Below are 16860 nucleotides of genomic sequence, written 5' to 3' on the forward strand. Positions count from 1 at the left end.
ATAAATTCAGACTACTGCAATCTTGGACTATGTATCTGTACTGCATATCATTAAGCTAAGTGTCACCATATTTAAAGATGCTGAGGGTCATCGTACATTGAAATTTGCTTTCAATTATGATACTATATAATTAAAAAGTTCTAGCTGTGTAATGCAGTAATAGCATTATAATTGGTTTTGTTAAGCATATATTACCTTAGAAACTGATACCAAAATGTTTGCTTTGATGATACATATTTTATATTGTAAACTGAAGCCAGAAGATGTGCTTTTAGGGGTTTTGATATTAGACAAATGATAATATATGCCTTAGGACATGATGCCTAAATATGTATGTACAGAGGTTTTTTTAAAGTAATACAGGAACCTTGGCAATACAATCAGCAATTGGTAGAAATGTTTTGGATGAAACTTTATAATTTTATAATTCTGACTCGGTATCTACTTTTATTTTTTTCCTCATCTTGTTTTCTGTAGGATTGTTAAACTGCAGAATGGAGCCAAGAGGAAAATGAATGATTCTTATAGAAGGCAGAATTAATGATTAAAAATTAATAACATTGGATTTCAGTCATTATGAATCTTAAGTCTTGTTTAATAATTAGAAAAAGTGGAATTAAATTTTTCCTCTTGGCTCCATCTTTAGTGAAGAAAAGCCAATATTGCTTTTTGATTGTTATTTTCAAAAGTTAAAATGATCTTGTGAAACATTTTTTTAACAAGGTACTCAAATAATCTTGCAAACTTTAACCAAAATCATGCAAGCTCCTTAAAAAAAGGAATTAATTTATATCTTCCTGCTTCACACTCTTCTAAGGCATGCATGAGTTTGGTGAAAAGAGAGTGCCCCCCTTGAAACGAATGGAATAATAGTATGAAAAGACAATAAACATCTATCATTGGTGCTAAAGAAGGTGGCAAATATTATCCCTTTTCATAAAGCTGTTATATAAAGCATAATAATAACTTACTACTTAACATTTCTAAAATGAAAACTGCAGGATTTTCTATTCTATTCATTAGAATTTCAAATATGCACAAAAAAGGTCAGGAGCATTAGAAAATAATTTAAAAAGTGCACAATAAGTGGAAGGTGGCAGTATGCATAATTTCTATGTAAAGATGGGACATAAATCTAATAAATAAATACATACTTGTATTCCATTTAATTTGGTTTGGAAAAGGTGAAAGGAGAAGGACACTTTTTAATGCTAAATATAATATGTAATTATCTGAGTGGTTCCAGAGTAAAATACTTTTGTAGGCAATGGAGCAGACACTGACACTTTCCTTATACATATATTCATTTCATAAATATATTCTTAGATACAGTGGTACAACAGCAGTTTAAGAGCAAATGTTCTTTAGATCCTTAAAAAGTACATTACACATTTATCAATTAATTGAATATCAAGTGACAGCTATAATCTAAAAATTGCAGATGGTAGTTGTTGGACCTTGAATGTAAGTGCAAAAATGCAATGCCTCTTTTAAGATTATGCTTATAACAGTGTAGTGCATATTAAAACTAGTTTAATTGAATCAGAGATATTTTAATCAAATGCAAATTTAACTGACTGAACAATCAATCAAGGTAATTACAATGGCCTTCTGATTTGGCAACCCTAGTAAAAGTATAATTTGGAAGCAATTAGATAATATCCAGAAAGGAACACACTGTGTCTCTGAAACAAGCTTCAGATAAAGACCGATTTCAATAAAGGAGAATATTTGTAGCTCAGGATTGAAACGAGGGGCCCTTGATGCTCCCTGAGCTTGCTTGTTTTCTTGCTGACATTTTATTACCCTAACTAGGTAACATGATCTGTGATAGTAAGGAGTGCTATGTGCTGTCAGTTTATATTCTGGTGTCTTGCTTGTCTGTGTGAGTGGAAGTGATTTTAGGGATTCTTTGGTTGGGTGTTTACTAATGTCTCTTTGACAGTTTCTTGATTGGGGTATTGCTTACTTGATTGTTGGTCTGAAGTTGACCTTGGACTTAATCTATGCTAATATGAGTGCTGATTACTGGTGGAAAGGTGCTGGAGTATTTTTCTATTGTGGCTGATTGAGTGTCTCTTTTGTATAGTTTATAGATCTTGTTAATGACTATATGTCTATTGATAGCTGATTTGTCAAAGTGCCTGGCTTCTAGAAATTCCCTGGCATTTTTGGACTTGGCATGGTCTAATCAAGGGTGTCCAAACTTGGGAACTTTAAGACTTGTGGACTTCAACTCCCAGAATTCCCTAGCCAGCCAAGTTCCCAAGGTTGGACACCCCTGGTCTAATTGAAATTGTGGTTAAACCTGTCTACATGTTGTGAAATTAAAGAATTTTTATCATGCTTTCTGACTGCCAGTTGGTGTTCATGGATGTGTTCTGTCAGTCATCTGCCTATGTTCTACATAGTGGTTGTTGCAGTTCTTACATTGTATGTTGTAGATGACTCCGTTTTTTCTTCTTCTGGGGTTGCTGGGTCTTTTGGTTTGCTTATGCCAGGGTTGTCAAATTTGCGGCCTGTGGGCCTACATCTGCTGGCCACACCCATGCCCAATTTAGTGAAGGGGAAAATGTCGTGATACATCAGGTGATGCTGCTGTGATGACGCAAATTTGACACCCCTGGCTTAGGTCTAATGCTAGATGCTAACACTGATGATGGTACTAATTTGAGTAACAAAATGTCTGTAAAAAAACAACCAAGCTCAGAGAGCACCAAGGACCTCTCATACAACATATGAGTCATTCATAGCTTTAAGTAAAAATTCCTTTTCACACTTTGTGCAATAAAGATGAATATTTTTTTAATCATTTGGATGTCCGTTTAAATTGTAACAAAAAAAAGGCATGGATTTGCTTTTTCTTAGTTGTGCTTATGAAAACGATTGCCTGAGTCTTTAAAAGGACGATAACAATTTCATGTAATTTCTTGAAGGTCAATATAGAGATGCAACCTCCAATTGCTCTGGTGATAGATTTTTGATGCATGGAACCAAATAATAATGGAAACGTGATTTGTCTTTTTCTCATTGTACTGTAATTGTATGACAAGAGCACTAGAAATTTACCAGCTGATAAAAGTTGATCAGTGATACTAACTTTTGGCCATTGCTGGAAAATTTAAATGATATTTCTCAGTTTATTCTGGATTTGTTTTATTTAGATTTGGGAGACTGTTTTAATTATTTTTAATGGGTAATCAGATCAAAATTAAAATTAGGGAATAAAGCATTATATTTAATGGTTTAAAAACTGCTACTTTTTGTTAGCATTTGGTGGCAAGAATATGCAGTAAGAACAGTAAAATACTGTGATAATCAGCAATATGTGTGGTTCTCAGTGGGTTAGCTGTGGGTTGGTTTCCCCAAATTCTCATTCTATTTGTGGATAGAGAATTTGGAGGAGAGAAACACTGAATTTTGTCATTTACTTCCTGGAACTAGACATCTTCCCAATGTTGAACATTAGCTTTTGCTATAGAAGCCAATAAAGGCAGTTACATTGGCAACATTTGTATCCTGTGCAATGTAGAAGGTTGCTTACCATTCAGGGACTTTATACTTTATACAGCAGCTGTTACACAATAATACAAACAGATAACTGGAAGCTAATGAGATCTAACTTAATGAACAGCCACATTGAGGAATTGTTTGATCCTCTTGATTACGAAGAGTTCCAGAACATATTTAAAATATGTTAATCTCTTCTTAAAATAACATTACGTTTATTACAATATTCACTTTTCCTAAACAAACAAAAAGGACCTTCAGCACCAACTCAAAGATGTACAATGATTATACATGTGAAGGAAAAAGTAGCTATATAATTGTTATTAATATAAACTAAAAATTAGGGGGGGGAACCCTAAGTAACAGAAAAAGAGCCATATAATAAATATAGATAACAATATAGTACTAATTGAAGCTTACATTAATTCTAGGCTGTATAGAAACATATCACAGCATCTTTTCATTTTAGGTGTAGAGACTTTTAAAAAAGAAACAAAATCATATCATATATCAATTCCTTAAAATAAATTCATTTCTAGTTACATACATTTATCCTGTTTGTCATATTCTAGGTTTGATGTAGCAAAGTGTTTATGAAATGACAAATTCCATGTTTAGCAATATCATGCAAAATCACATTAAGATTCTTAACTATAATATTTCCTCCTAGAATTCTATTGATTTATATAGTGTTTTGAAATTAAAATAAGGCTATTACTGACAACATCACATTATTAGAACATTATATGCCATTATACAGAAGAATGTATTTATTTTTATCAATGTTTATATGCCTATCTGAGAGGATTTGATAAGCTCAAAATAATATTATGGATGAGTTACTTCCATGTCTGTTTCATATTCCTTAATACTGGATTCATTGATTTCCAAAACTAGATATTCCAATTCTTCATTCCACCATTCAATATACAGTTAATAAGCTGATTTATTTATAAAAGTGAACTGTGTGTTTCTATTTAATAATTACATTTGATAAAAATTCTAACATTGAAGGCATGCTGGAGGTTTGTTTATTTATTTATTAAACGTATATGCCACTCATCTCACTCATCTAGGAGATTCTAGACAGCTTACACTCGATTAAGACAATTATATGAAGCACTAAAACAATAAATAGTAACAGTAAAAGTGGTTTAAAATTGACAAAGATGGAAGGAAGGGACAAGTGTTAAGTGTTACCTGTGATTCAAGTTTGTTTGTTTACATATGTGTTGCATGTGATAATGGCTTGGAAATGAGCTATTTTACCTTCAGTAACAATAATTTCTCTTACTTTATTTTTACACCTACTTAGACTCCCTCAGATATGTTACATGTTCATATAGTCTACAAGACTACATTACACATAGACATGGTTAATAACAAACTTCCTAAAGTTATAAAAATATTAGTAAACATACCTTACAAACATTAGATGTCCCTTACATTTTTAATAGTTTGGAAGTAAGATATGTGAAGGATCACTTGTTCATTCAAATCTTAAGTGCTCATCTTACTGACATCTCATCCTACTGACATGGTGTCATAGTTAGGACTACTGTCAAGTAAATAATTTTATTTAGAATATAAGAGGAAATAATGCTTTTGTCTTATGATATATACTTTGTCATTTCTTTAATTAAAATTCTTATAATAATATTAGTATTGCCTATCTTCCTTAGCCTCTGTTTCAAACTGCTGCAATACCAGTATTGGGTTATTATCTGCAACAGTTTGTGATTGTTCTTGCAGGCAATAGAATAGTTATTGTTTTCCCTTCCACTCTTAATCTTCTTGTTGAGTTTAGGGTTTCTGCAGTTAGTTGTTGTTTACAGTATTGATGAAAGTACAAAATAGTAGCTATTGTTTGTATATTTTTCCATGTTTCAATTATCATAAAATGCAGGATATTTTGCAAACACTGGTGAGAGGTGATTCTGATGAGTCTTGAAGTGTTGTCTCCTAATGACAAGTGGCAGATGTTTCCTAACAAACTTGGAAAATTTATTATTAATGTATTGGTTCCCTCATTTTATCTTGCAATGCTTTGAAACAATACCAGTGGCTTGTGTTTGTTTTATATTTGGCTTTCTGTGTAACAGTTGAGTTATCATATAAGATCACAAATTTAGGAGAAGGATTCAATTTGCAACTAATCTCAAAAAACTCAGGCTAATTTTGTCTTCAATACTTTATAGGAACTCCTACACATGAGCAACAGCTCTTGTGTATCTCTGTAAGAAAAGCACACCACAAAAATAAGTTCCTAAATTGTGCAATCCTTATCTATTAACATTTGTTAAGCTGTAGGAGATCCCAGGCAGATATTTAGCATGGACATCAGAAATGTTCTGGTATAGGTAGTCCTCGACTTACAGCAATTTATTAAATAAAAGAGGGATGTTCCAATTTACAACGATGCTGAAAAAAGTGATTTATGACTGTTTCTACACTTACGACTGTGGCAGCATCCTCATGGTCCACATGATCAAATTCAGACACTTGGCAACTGACTTGTATTTATGATGGTTGCAATGTCCTGGAATCATGTGATCCTCTTTTGCAACCTTCGACTAGCAAGTCAATGAGACAACCAAATTCACCTTAGCAACTGTATTACTCATTTAACAACTGCAGTGATTCACTTAACAACTGTAGTAAGCAAGGTCGTAAAATGGAGCAAAACTCAACAAATGTTTCACTTAACAACGAAATGTTGGGCTCAATTGAGGTCATACCCAAGGACTGCGCATATATATATATCTATATATATATATATATATATATATATATATACACATACATACATACATACATACATACATACTACAGATAAACATACATACATACATACATACAATACATACTCACTACATACATAGATATATATATATTATATATATATATATATGAATGATACAAGGTTGAGGCTAGAAGTTCTGTCCATGAAAAAGTATTATATAAGAGCTTGATGATACATTTCTCATATGAAAAATACATAGGTACTAGCTTTGCAAACATAATTGTAGCATATACATACATCTAAATAATAAGAAAAAATGAGCAAATGTAGAAATTATTACAGAAAAGAGGCATTGTTAAGGCTTTTGAAAACTTCAGTGTATTTATGTAGAAAATAATTGCAAATCACATGAAATCAGTGAACAAATACAGTTTACCTTTCTTGACTTTCGATTTGATAATCCTAACTTTTCAGTCTTTCTGCCTTTTATAAAGAGAATTCCATATATCCTTCTTCAACTCTAGATTTTTTTTATTCTCACCTTTTTTCTCATCAGTTTTTTTTTTTTGCAGCTTAGAAAAGATGTCCAATTTTAATATTAATAAAATACTATGTATTTTGGAGCTTCTCCATTTTCAAACAAGACTTTATGAATAATTAATTTAGGAGTTATTCAATTGAAAAGGGTTTTTCAATTTCAATAGCCATATCGATACATGAAGTTTATGTGTGCCAATTAATTTATAACAAAAAACCTAATTACTGCCTCAGAGAGAACGAAATTGTCTTTCTGTTTCAATGTGTTAGATGGCAATGTAGCAAAAGGAGTGAACTGTGGGCTTATGTGTTGCATAATGAAAACAGAAAATCTAACTTTTTGGTTAAAATGGATAGGATTGAGTAGCTTATCACTGGAATCATTAAAACCAGATATTCATATGGTGTTTTTCCCCTCTGTATGAACTCTTGTCACTGCAAGCCATCAACTAACAAGTAACACTTGCTGGTGTTACATGCTAATGGGTTGCAATTCCCTAAGGGGCCAATTGTACTGGGGGGAATGACAGAAAAACCTCTTATTCTGCTGCAGGCTTCTAGGATCATGGAGAGTCCCAGCTTTCAGCAAGGTAATGAATAGTACCTGCTAGTTTTTATTATTATTAATATTATAGTTTGTCACATAGGCAGCCAGATGTTCAGTTCTGGAGGTGCATTTTATCCACATATCAGATCCTTCCAAGGCCTAGGATAGGTGGACATGGATGTTCCAATGATGTTAAAGGTATTGTCTCAGGTTGTTAGCTGTTTAGAGTAAAGTGTGTTTTGCAAGTGACTGATGTTTTTGTTCAAGTGGTGCTCCAGTTCTTTTGGGATTGCGCCCAAGGGACTTATTGCTATTCTTACTACCCTTTGCTTTCTATTGCCACAGAATTTCTATTCTATTTGCAGGTCCCAAAGGTGCTTTTTCAGAGGCAACTGGACTTTCTTGTTTTCTTTGAAGACATTTCGCTTCTTATCCAAGAAGCTCTTCAGCTCTGATTGGATAGCGGGAAGAGAAGGGATTCATATTCCTTGAAGACAGTTGGTCATTTGCATATTCAGAGATTTGTTGAGGCCATCTGGAGGTTTATCTGTGTCTTGGTGAGTCACCTGAGTAGTACAAATGGCTGTGGAGCTTTCTCCGTACTGTTGAAAGGACTGTGTTGTAGCCTGGAGATAGATAATGTATTCAACGATTCTAAAGAAGGCAGATGACCAGTGTCTACAGTGAGTATAAATTTGCAGGTCTTTGTATTTGTCCTCCAGCACTTTCTTTTCTATTCTGCCATCTCCAAGTACTGTCACATCCACCACCCAGACTTTTTTTTGTCTTCTTATTGACAATTGTTAAATCTGAGGTGTTATGTGACAGATACCTGTCAGTTTGAATTCTAAAGTCACAGAACACATTAGCTTATTTATTTTCTATATTTTATGGTCCCCACCAGTTCTTGCTTGCAGGCAAATGGTATTTATTGCATTGCTGCTACTTTGTTGTGCTGTTGTTTGTAGTCAGTGTGCAATCTTTTTGCAGCAGCTAACCAGGTGGCCCACAATTCTTCGCATCTTTGCAGAGGCAGCACTTGTTGTTTGTCATTGCCTTCTCAATTCTGGATTTGTATTCATTTGTTCTCGTGCAGCCAGAATTGGCACCTCTGTCTCTTTCTACAGTTGTTCTGTTCTTAGCCATTATCATGTCTTGTTATTTTCTGCTTTGCTGTTTGTTTTAAAATTTAATGTACTGGGCAAATAATACTTTGTCTTCCCTTTCTGTTCTTCCTTGTCTGTTTTCTGTTCTCTGTTTGGTCTTTTATATAGGCCAGTTGGTTTTTTTAGTACTCAGTAAACTTCCTGATATACTATCTTCACTATCTTCACTATCTTGTCTTCACTATTCATCAGATATTCTTCCAATGCCCTTTTTACTTTTGCAACTCTTTAGTATATACAACTCTTGTGATATACTTGCAACATTCTACACCCACCTATTTTCCTTGGCAAGTAAGAGTTTGTCAATATCACTACGTAGAAGAAGGACATGATTCATTGTCATTATTTTTCTGGTTTTCCTATCCAGAACTCTTCGTACTGCTTCTAGTTTAATAGTATATCTAATGACGGTAATTGCCCAAGTGTTAATTGCCTTGATCATATTTCCTCCACTTAGTTTGATCTTTTAGATGCATTTATTTCTAACCTTTTCTTGACTTCAGTGTGCTTGATGTTGTCAGCTTAAAGGATACCTATGTATTTGTAGTGATCTTCTTATCAGACTCTCAATGTTATTTTCAAAGGGCATTTTTATTCTTACAGTTTTTCCACTATTTTTCCTGTTTGATAGTGACACATTTGTCCAGTCCAAATTTCATTTATGATATCGTGATATATTGACAGTGTACAGCAGCAATTTATTTTATCGTTATTATTTTTATTGTCCTCAATGGGACATGCAGCTTAGCATAATATGACAGTATTTCACCTGCCAGATACATACAGGCTTAAGAATGCTTCCTCACTGGTTGGCTTATATATTCACATTTGGTTTATAAAAGAGTACATTAATTTATATACAAGAGATGCCTTGGATTTTTAAAAATACTATCAAGGCAGAGCACCAGGCCTGTGATGATGAAGCTAAAAAGGATAGCCTTAGTAAACTTAGGGTTAGGGATAGGCTATTGCTATCAAATGAGCAGTAGACAGTGTCTTGAAGATGGACAAATTTAGTGATAGTATATGGACATAAAAAAGTATTTAGCTGTGAAAGCTAGAGCCCATTTTCCATTCAATGTCTTTGGGATCTATCTCAGTGTTGCATTTATCTGCAGTGCTACTTTGGAATCACGGATATATGTGGACCAGCTTGATGTCTGTTAATATCTGGGTTGTGTTAGGCTTTTAAAGTGGACATGTGTCACTCATTTCCAAAGCCTTAGTAAATTTACTGGATGAGAGTGATGATAAATAGCAATCCCAAAGGTGTTTTTTCAAGAGGTAACTGGAGTTTCTGATTTTTCTTTGAAAATGTTTCACTTCTCTCATCCAGAAACTTCTTGGATGAGAAGTGAAACGTCTTCAAAGAAAAACCAGAAAGTCCAATTGCTTCTTGAAAAAAAGCACCTTTGGGACAACCATGACCTGGATGACTGAGAAACTCATAGATAATAGCAATGTTATTAAGTACTAACTGGAGAGCGGCAGCAAATCCTTTTTTCTTTGTTCTTGCTACTGCTGCCCAATATCCAGGAAATGGTGATTCTTGAATCTGGATTCTCTTGAATAGGGGACTAATTTTTACTAATGGAGTAAAAAAGATTTTATAGCCTTTTTTCTCTGTCTTTCTTCAAGTGAAATATTTCAAGATATTGTATTGGATTTGTTGTGAGATCTCTAAAGAGTACTTTTCAGGCAAATGAATATTACTACTCACTCAAAAAACCTACCTCTGAAAATGATTGAATAATCTTGTTATGATTTTTCTAATCGCTGAGGCAACAGGGTTAGGTTTAGGCTACCCTATCTATCAGCCTTTCCACTCTCTCACTACCTTACCCCTGTCTACCCATTCTCTATCTAGCAGGGACATGCAGTCACTGGAGGCAGGGGAAGCGGGGCTTCACCAGTCTCATGAAGAAAAGTAAAGAATTTTTAAAATAATTAAAAAGGCCAAGGTAGTTGCTGCCAGACTCCAAGTCACAGTGACTCTGAGTCTGCTTAGTGCTAACTGTAGGGGGAGGCGAGAGAACTATGGGCCTCCTTTGCATAAGGAATTTTTCACCTTTTAAGAGTTAAGCAAGGGTTAAAAAGTGAAAAATTCCTTATGCAAATGAGGCATGTGATTCTCTCGCCTCCTCCTGCAGAGGGCACTTTGTTTAGAGGCTTTTAAAAACATTTAAACAAAGTCATCCATGTGGTGACTCCAGCAGCAAATATCCTAGCCTGCCTGGCCCTGGCTAGACCAAATCTTGCATTTTTGACGCAGCTGGAAGGTATGTGGGTCAGAGGGAGGGGGCAGGAATTCAATTTATTTGTAATGTAAGTAATTGTAATTTGTTTTTAGTGTGTGTGTGTGTGTTTTACATGCCTTTGCTGGCGCACGAGCTGGCACATTTATTTTTATTTTTTATTTTTCATTTTTTGGCCTGCCATAGAGTGAAACATGTTTCGCTCTATGGTGGGCCGAGGCAGCATGCACTTTAAAGTACCGGCATGCCTTTCGGGCCGGCCATTCAGTGGGACATGCTTGATGTGCTCCATCCCGGCAGGCGGAGAGGGCAAGGGAGGACTGGAGGCGGCAGGCAGGTGGCGAAGCAAGGCTGTTCAGGTGACTGAGTTTCTAACTGCCGCACAGTAATTTCTGTCACAGGCTCCAGAAGCTGAGGGGCCTCAGAAAATCTACTTAGCACGGGCACGGGGACAGCAGCAGGAGCTTACGTGGCACAGCAGGTCTCCTAGGACCTCCTAGGCACCGGCTGCACTGCTCATTACCATCAGTTGCCCCGTGTTCAGCAAAGCAAGTGTGGGGAAGTCCTTTGCAGGCAGCTAAGACTGGCCGCCCGCAAAGGAACTCAACATACTTGTTTTGATGAGTGCGGGGCGACTGACAGTAGTTTGTGCCGGCTGCGCCTGCTCAAATTAGCCACAGTTGCCCCGTGTTCAGCAAAGCAAGCCCGGGGAGGTCCTTTGTGGGCGGCCAGTCTTAGCTGCTTGTGCCCAGCACTGCAGCTGAAGTGAAGCCCCAAAGCCCCCGCTGCCACTGGAATATCTGCTGCCACCTCCTCCTCCTCCAACAACACTGCCGGATTTGCTGCCCAATGCTGCGGCTGAGGTGAAGCAGGCAAAGGTCCTACCAGCGCCCCACCTGTGGCAGCGGCGTCTCCCCCTTCGCTCGGAGCACCTGAGCTGGGCTCCGCATTACGCCTGCCCCTTCCTCCTCCACCATGCTTTTGAGGAGCCATGTGTCCGCGGGAGGGAGCGGGAGCAGGAAAAAAGGCCGCAGCGCTGGGCAGCAAATGTGGTGGTGCTGTTGGAGGAGGAGGAGGCAGCATTAGTTACTCTGGTGGTGGTGAGGGCTCATCGGCATCTTCAGCGGCATCCCTCCCCCCCATGAATAAAGCGAAGTGGAGCAGATCCATGCAGATGACATCATCGCAGCATGACTGGAGGAGGAATTCTGGGAGTTGAAGTCAGCGGGGCTTTCGCTCTTGCCTCACTGGCCATGAAGCTCACCACACGTCACTGCTATCTAGGATATAAAAGCTATCCTGTGTACCAATCTCTTCAGTTTATCCTTATTAATCTGCTGCTGGATTTGGCTAGGATTTTATTATAGCAGGTTGGATGAAGAAGGGAAAAATTACCAGTTAGGACAAGTAAGGAGGTACAACATTTGCTTTTTCTGCTCTCTCAATCAGATTGTAATTTAACAATTCTAATATGTGTAATTATGCTATTATTAAAGGCTAGGTCTGTGGTGTGAATTGTAATAATTAAGTTTTAATTACAGGATTTGGTAGGGTGACTCTTTACAACCAGGTGTGTGTTAAATATAAAACCCAAAATGTATTATGAAGCAAGACAACACTGACTAAGAATTTGGTGAATTGCAAGATCAGACTAAAGAAAAGATCTAATGGTTGAGTGATATCACCCTGTTTTTAAAATGTCACTGTCACTCTTCTGAGCCATTAAAATGGGGCATGTTATGTCTAAAAATGTTTCTTAAAATGTATCATTTAGCCTTCATTCAAAAAAAATTATATATGAAATTAATTTATTCATTTCAAACATAAGAGTTTAGGATTCAATTTGTTTGGAAAGATTCCCAGTTACATTTCCTTTTGTCTCTTAAGGTAATAGAGTCTTGTAATATCTACCGTGAAATACTGATGGTCACAAAAGAACTTGCCAAATTGTAATTCCTTATTTGAATAGGTTATATTCAGATTTGTGGTTACAATCTATCTTGGATTATCTAGATTTCCACCCATTACTGTTTTGCCCAAGAAAAACCGGTGGTCCACTTTGATTTCAAAATATATGTTAAATTACAATTTGATGATAATTCTCCAGACTAGCTCAGAATATAGTGTATCCCACTGGCTGAAATAAATTCAATGCAATTGTAAATTAGAAAGTGGTGAGGATAAATGCAATTTTCAGCATTTCTGTTTGAATAATAAATGCCTGACCAATAAAGCTTGCTTACAATGTTGACCCAAAATAGTTTTTTTAAGTGTAATCAATGGAGGCATCATGTTTCAGACTTTGCAAACAGGGATGGGACAGAACTTGCCTACTGTTTGCAATCTATCCAGTTAGCAATTATTTATGATGCAAAAGAGAAATTACTCTGACTGAGGTATAATATTATAAGCAATCAGGTTTCATGTAACAAGATTTATCTTATCTATAAAATCAGTAGTCACAATGAACGCGATATAGCATGAATCAAATATATTTCCTAACCAAACTGATTTAATTTTATGTGCAGATGGATAATGCTCAATTTTTTTCTGTTTTTCAGAAATGTGCCACTCGCCATTTGCTCATCAATGGTAATTGTCACACTTGGCTACGTCTTAACTAATGTGGCCTATTTTACAACTCTGAGCCCTGAGGATATGCTAATCTCCAAGGCAGTGGCAGTGGTAAGTCGTGGTAAAAATGCATATAGGAAATTAGGGAGCATTATAACATATTGGAAATAAATCCTTTGATTATAAGAGAAGAACTGAATTTATAGGATCTATATTTTAATATTAAACAATATATATATTAGTAATGTTTTCTGTTTTTTTTTGTTAGACTTTTCTGAACGTCTACTGGGAAATTTTTCCTTAGCTGTTCCTATTTTTGTTGCACTTTCTTGCTTTGGATCTATGAATGGTGGTATATTTGCAGTTTCAAGGTAAGTTATTCTTTTGCTAATGAAAGCTAAAATAAAAGTGAACATAGAAATATACTGTATATCCATATACACACATACAATTTATTAGATTTATTTCTTCCTATGTAAATATCAACAACAGCCCAATAATTGAATAAATACAGAGAGAATATTATACTTTTCCTTTAGGTTTAGTTCACACTGAATGCAGTCTAATAGTAAAATGAGTGAAAGCAATAGAACAATGTATAATATTGCACAAAGTCTCAGTCTCAGTCTGTGTGTGTGTGTGTGTGTGTGTGTGTATACAAAGTATATATATATATACACACAGACACTTATTATTATTATACAATTCGCCGGATTTGGCATTGGTTATTAGTCGGGCGTCACCCAGGGGCCTAGGACATCATAATGTATTTTCGTAATATACGTGCAGATCCAAGCAGTGCGGCTTTTTGCATTTGACTGATGGTGATTTTGTCAATTTTAAATGTTTTAAATGTAATTCCAGTGCTTTTGGAATAGCACCAGTGTGCCAATTACCACTGGAATTACCACTGGTTGTGCCATAGTCGTTGAATTTCGATTTTTAAGTCCTAGTATCTTGCGATTTTTTCATGTTCCATCTCGGCGACCCTTCTATCACCTGGTATTGCGATGTCTATGATTGTGACCTTATTTTTCTCAACCAGTGTGATGTCTGGTGTATTATGCACCAGTATTTTGTCCGTTTGTATACGGAAATCCCACAAGATCTTGACCATCTGATTTTCGGTGACTTTTTCAGGCGTATGTTCCCACCAGTTTGTTGCGGTTTTAATATTATAATTTTTGCACAAATTCCAATGGATCATTTGTGCTACTGAATTGTGCCGCAATTTATAATCAGTCTGCGCGATTTTTTTACAGCAGCTGAGTAGGCAATCAACAGTTTCATCAGCTTCTTTGCAAAGTCTGCATTTGGCATCATCAGAGGATTTTCGATTTTGGCCTTAATGGCATTTGTGCGGATAGCTTGTTCTTGCGCAGCCAGGATTAGTGACTCTGTTTCTTTCTTTAATGTACCTGTTGTTAACCATAACCAAGTTTTTTCACTGTCCACTTATCTTTATTTTTTCCAGAAATTGGCCATGCAGTGCTTTGTTCTGCCAACTCTCCATTCTTGATTTTATCACATCTTTTCTGTATTCTTGTTTCGTCTGTTGGGCCTTCAGTAGATTTTTGTTCTTTACTTCGATTAATAGATATTCTTGACGTTCTTTTAAATAATCAGCCAGTGCTTTTTCTTCTTCAACTATTTGCTTCACTTGTAATAATCCTCTGTCACCTGATTTTCGGGGCAGATATAGTCTATCAGTATCACCTCGTGGATGTAAACTGTAGTGCATTGTCATTAGTTTCCTGGTTTTTCGGTCCAAAATGTCCAAATCAGGTGTCCAGTTAACTATACCAGCTGTGTATCTTATAACTGGTATTGCCCAGGTATTTATGGCCTTGATTGTATTTCCACCATTCAATTTAGATTTCAAAATTTTCCTAACTCTGTTGGTGTACTCTCGCCTGACAATAGTTTTTACTTCTTCATGCTTGATATATCCAACTGCAGAATGCTAAATATTTGTAGGCTTCATTTTTGTTGCATTTAATTAGTTGGCCATTGGGCATTTCAATTCCCTCACATGCAGTGATTTTGCCTCTTTTTATGGATACAGTGGCGCATTTTTCCATGCCAAACTGCATTGAAATATCGGTGCTGAATACTCAGACTGTGTGTGTCAGTGATTGGATTTCTATTTCTGACTTTCCATAGAGTTTCAAATCATCCATATATAATAAATGCGAAATTTTTTCAGCTTCTTTGGCTGTTTGGTAGCCTAATTTCATTTTTTTTAAGATTACTGATAGTGGGATCATTGCGATGATGAAGTGAAGAGGTGAAAGTGAATCACCCTGGAAAATTCCTTGCTTGATATTAACCATTCCGTAGATCTCATTCCCTACTGCCAACTCAGTTCTCCATTGTTTTATTGCCTTTTGAGTAAAGTATGTAATATTTTGCTAATGCCAGTTGTTTCTAAGCATTTATGATCCAACTATGTGGCAGTGAGTCAAATGCCTTTTTGTAATCAATCCAGACCATATTCAAGTTCGTTTTTCTGTTCTTACAATTTTCTAATATCATTTTATCAATTAGGAGCTGAACTTTTGTGCCCCTGCTCCTTCTTTTGTTGCCTTTTGCTCTACTGGCAAGATGTTGTTTGTTTCCAAATAATCAATCATGTTATCTGCAATAATGCCTGTGAGTAATTTGAAGGTTGTTGGCAAGCATGTTATTGGTCTGTAGTTTTCAGGTGTTGTTCCTTTAGTTGGATCTTTCTGAATCAAGTATGTTTTTCCAGTTGTCAACCATTCATCAATTTGGCCCTTTTGTAAAATTTCATTCAGTTGCCTGGCCAATATTGCATGTAAACTGGTCAGTTATTTGAGCCAGAAACCATGTAATTGGTCCTTTCCAGGTGATGTCCAATTCTTTACCTTTTTAACTCGATTTTTGACCACCTCAGTTGTTATTTCTAATACTTGCATTTGTTTGTTGCCAATACTTTTCTCAAAGTCATGTATCCACTTTGCTTTCTTGTTGTAGTCCTTTGCATTTCCCACAATTCTTTCCAGAATTCAACTGTGGCCTGTTATTCTGGTTTTTCACTTTTGGTGTCACCATTCACATTAAGACTTTGATAAAAACACCGTTGGTCTGATTGAAATTGCTTTTGTTTATATTGGATGATTCGTGCCTCATATCTTTCAATTTTTCTAGCTGTTGCTGTTATCCGCTGTTTTACAATCTCTACAGCTTCATTGATGTTTCTTGTATCCAATCTATATCTTCTGATTAGCCAATCTATGGTTTTGTTGTTTTAAGGTGTTGCTCATGCATGTTCTTTAAGTTACTAGCATCTGCCTAATTTTTTGACTTTTTGTTCTAATCGGATTTTCCCCTTTGGCTTTGATGTTTTCTGTTGTGTGACTAGGTACTTTGATTTTAATGCCTAGTTCATTAGTGACTATTACAGCTGCGCTGTACATTAACTGGTTTGTTTCCAAGATGGATCCTGATTCAATTGTTGAAAACACTGCATTAACCATTTTCATGATAGGGGCCAAAATTTTCTTA

The 16860-nt window shown here is 35.8% G+C and overlaps 1 protein-coding gene across 1 annotated transcript in view; it reads left to right on the forward strand.

Annotated features, from left to right (window-relative positions):
• Positions 1-16860, forward strand: part of SLC7A11 (solute carrier family 7 member 11) — a 70753-nt gene that overhangs the window by 35109 nt on the left and 18784 nt on the right. Inside the window, 2 exon segments of the mRNA XM_032223950.1 lie at positions 13320-13447; positions 13601-13703. Of these exon segments, the coding sequence (XP_032079841.1) occupies positions 13320-13447; positions 13601-13703 (231 nt within the window).

Source organism: Thamnophis elegans, chromosome 9 (genome assembly GCF_009769535.1).
Source record: "Thamnophis elegans isolate rThaEle1 chromosome 9, rThaEle1.pri, whole genome shotgun sequence".
Lineage (NCBI taxonomy): Eukaryota > Metazoa > Chordata > Lepidosauria > Squamata > Colubridae > Thamnophis > Thamnophis elegans.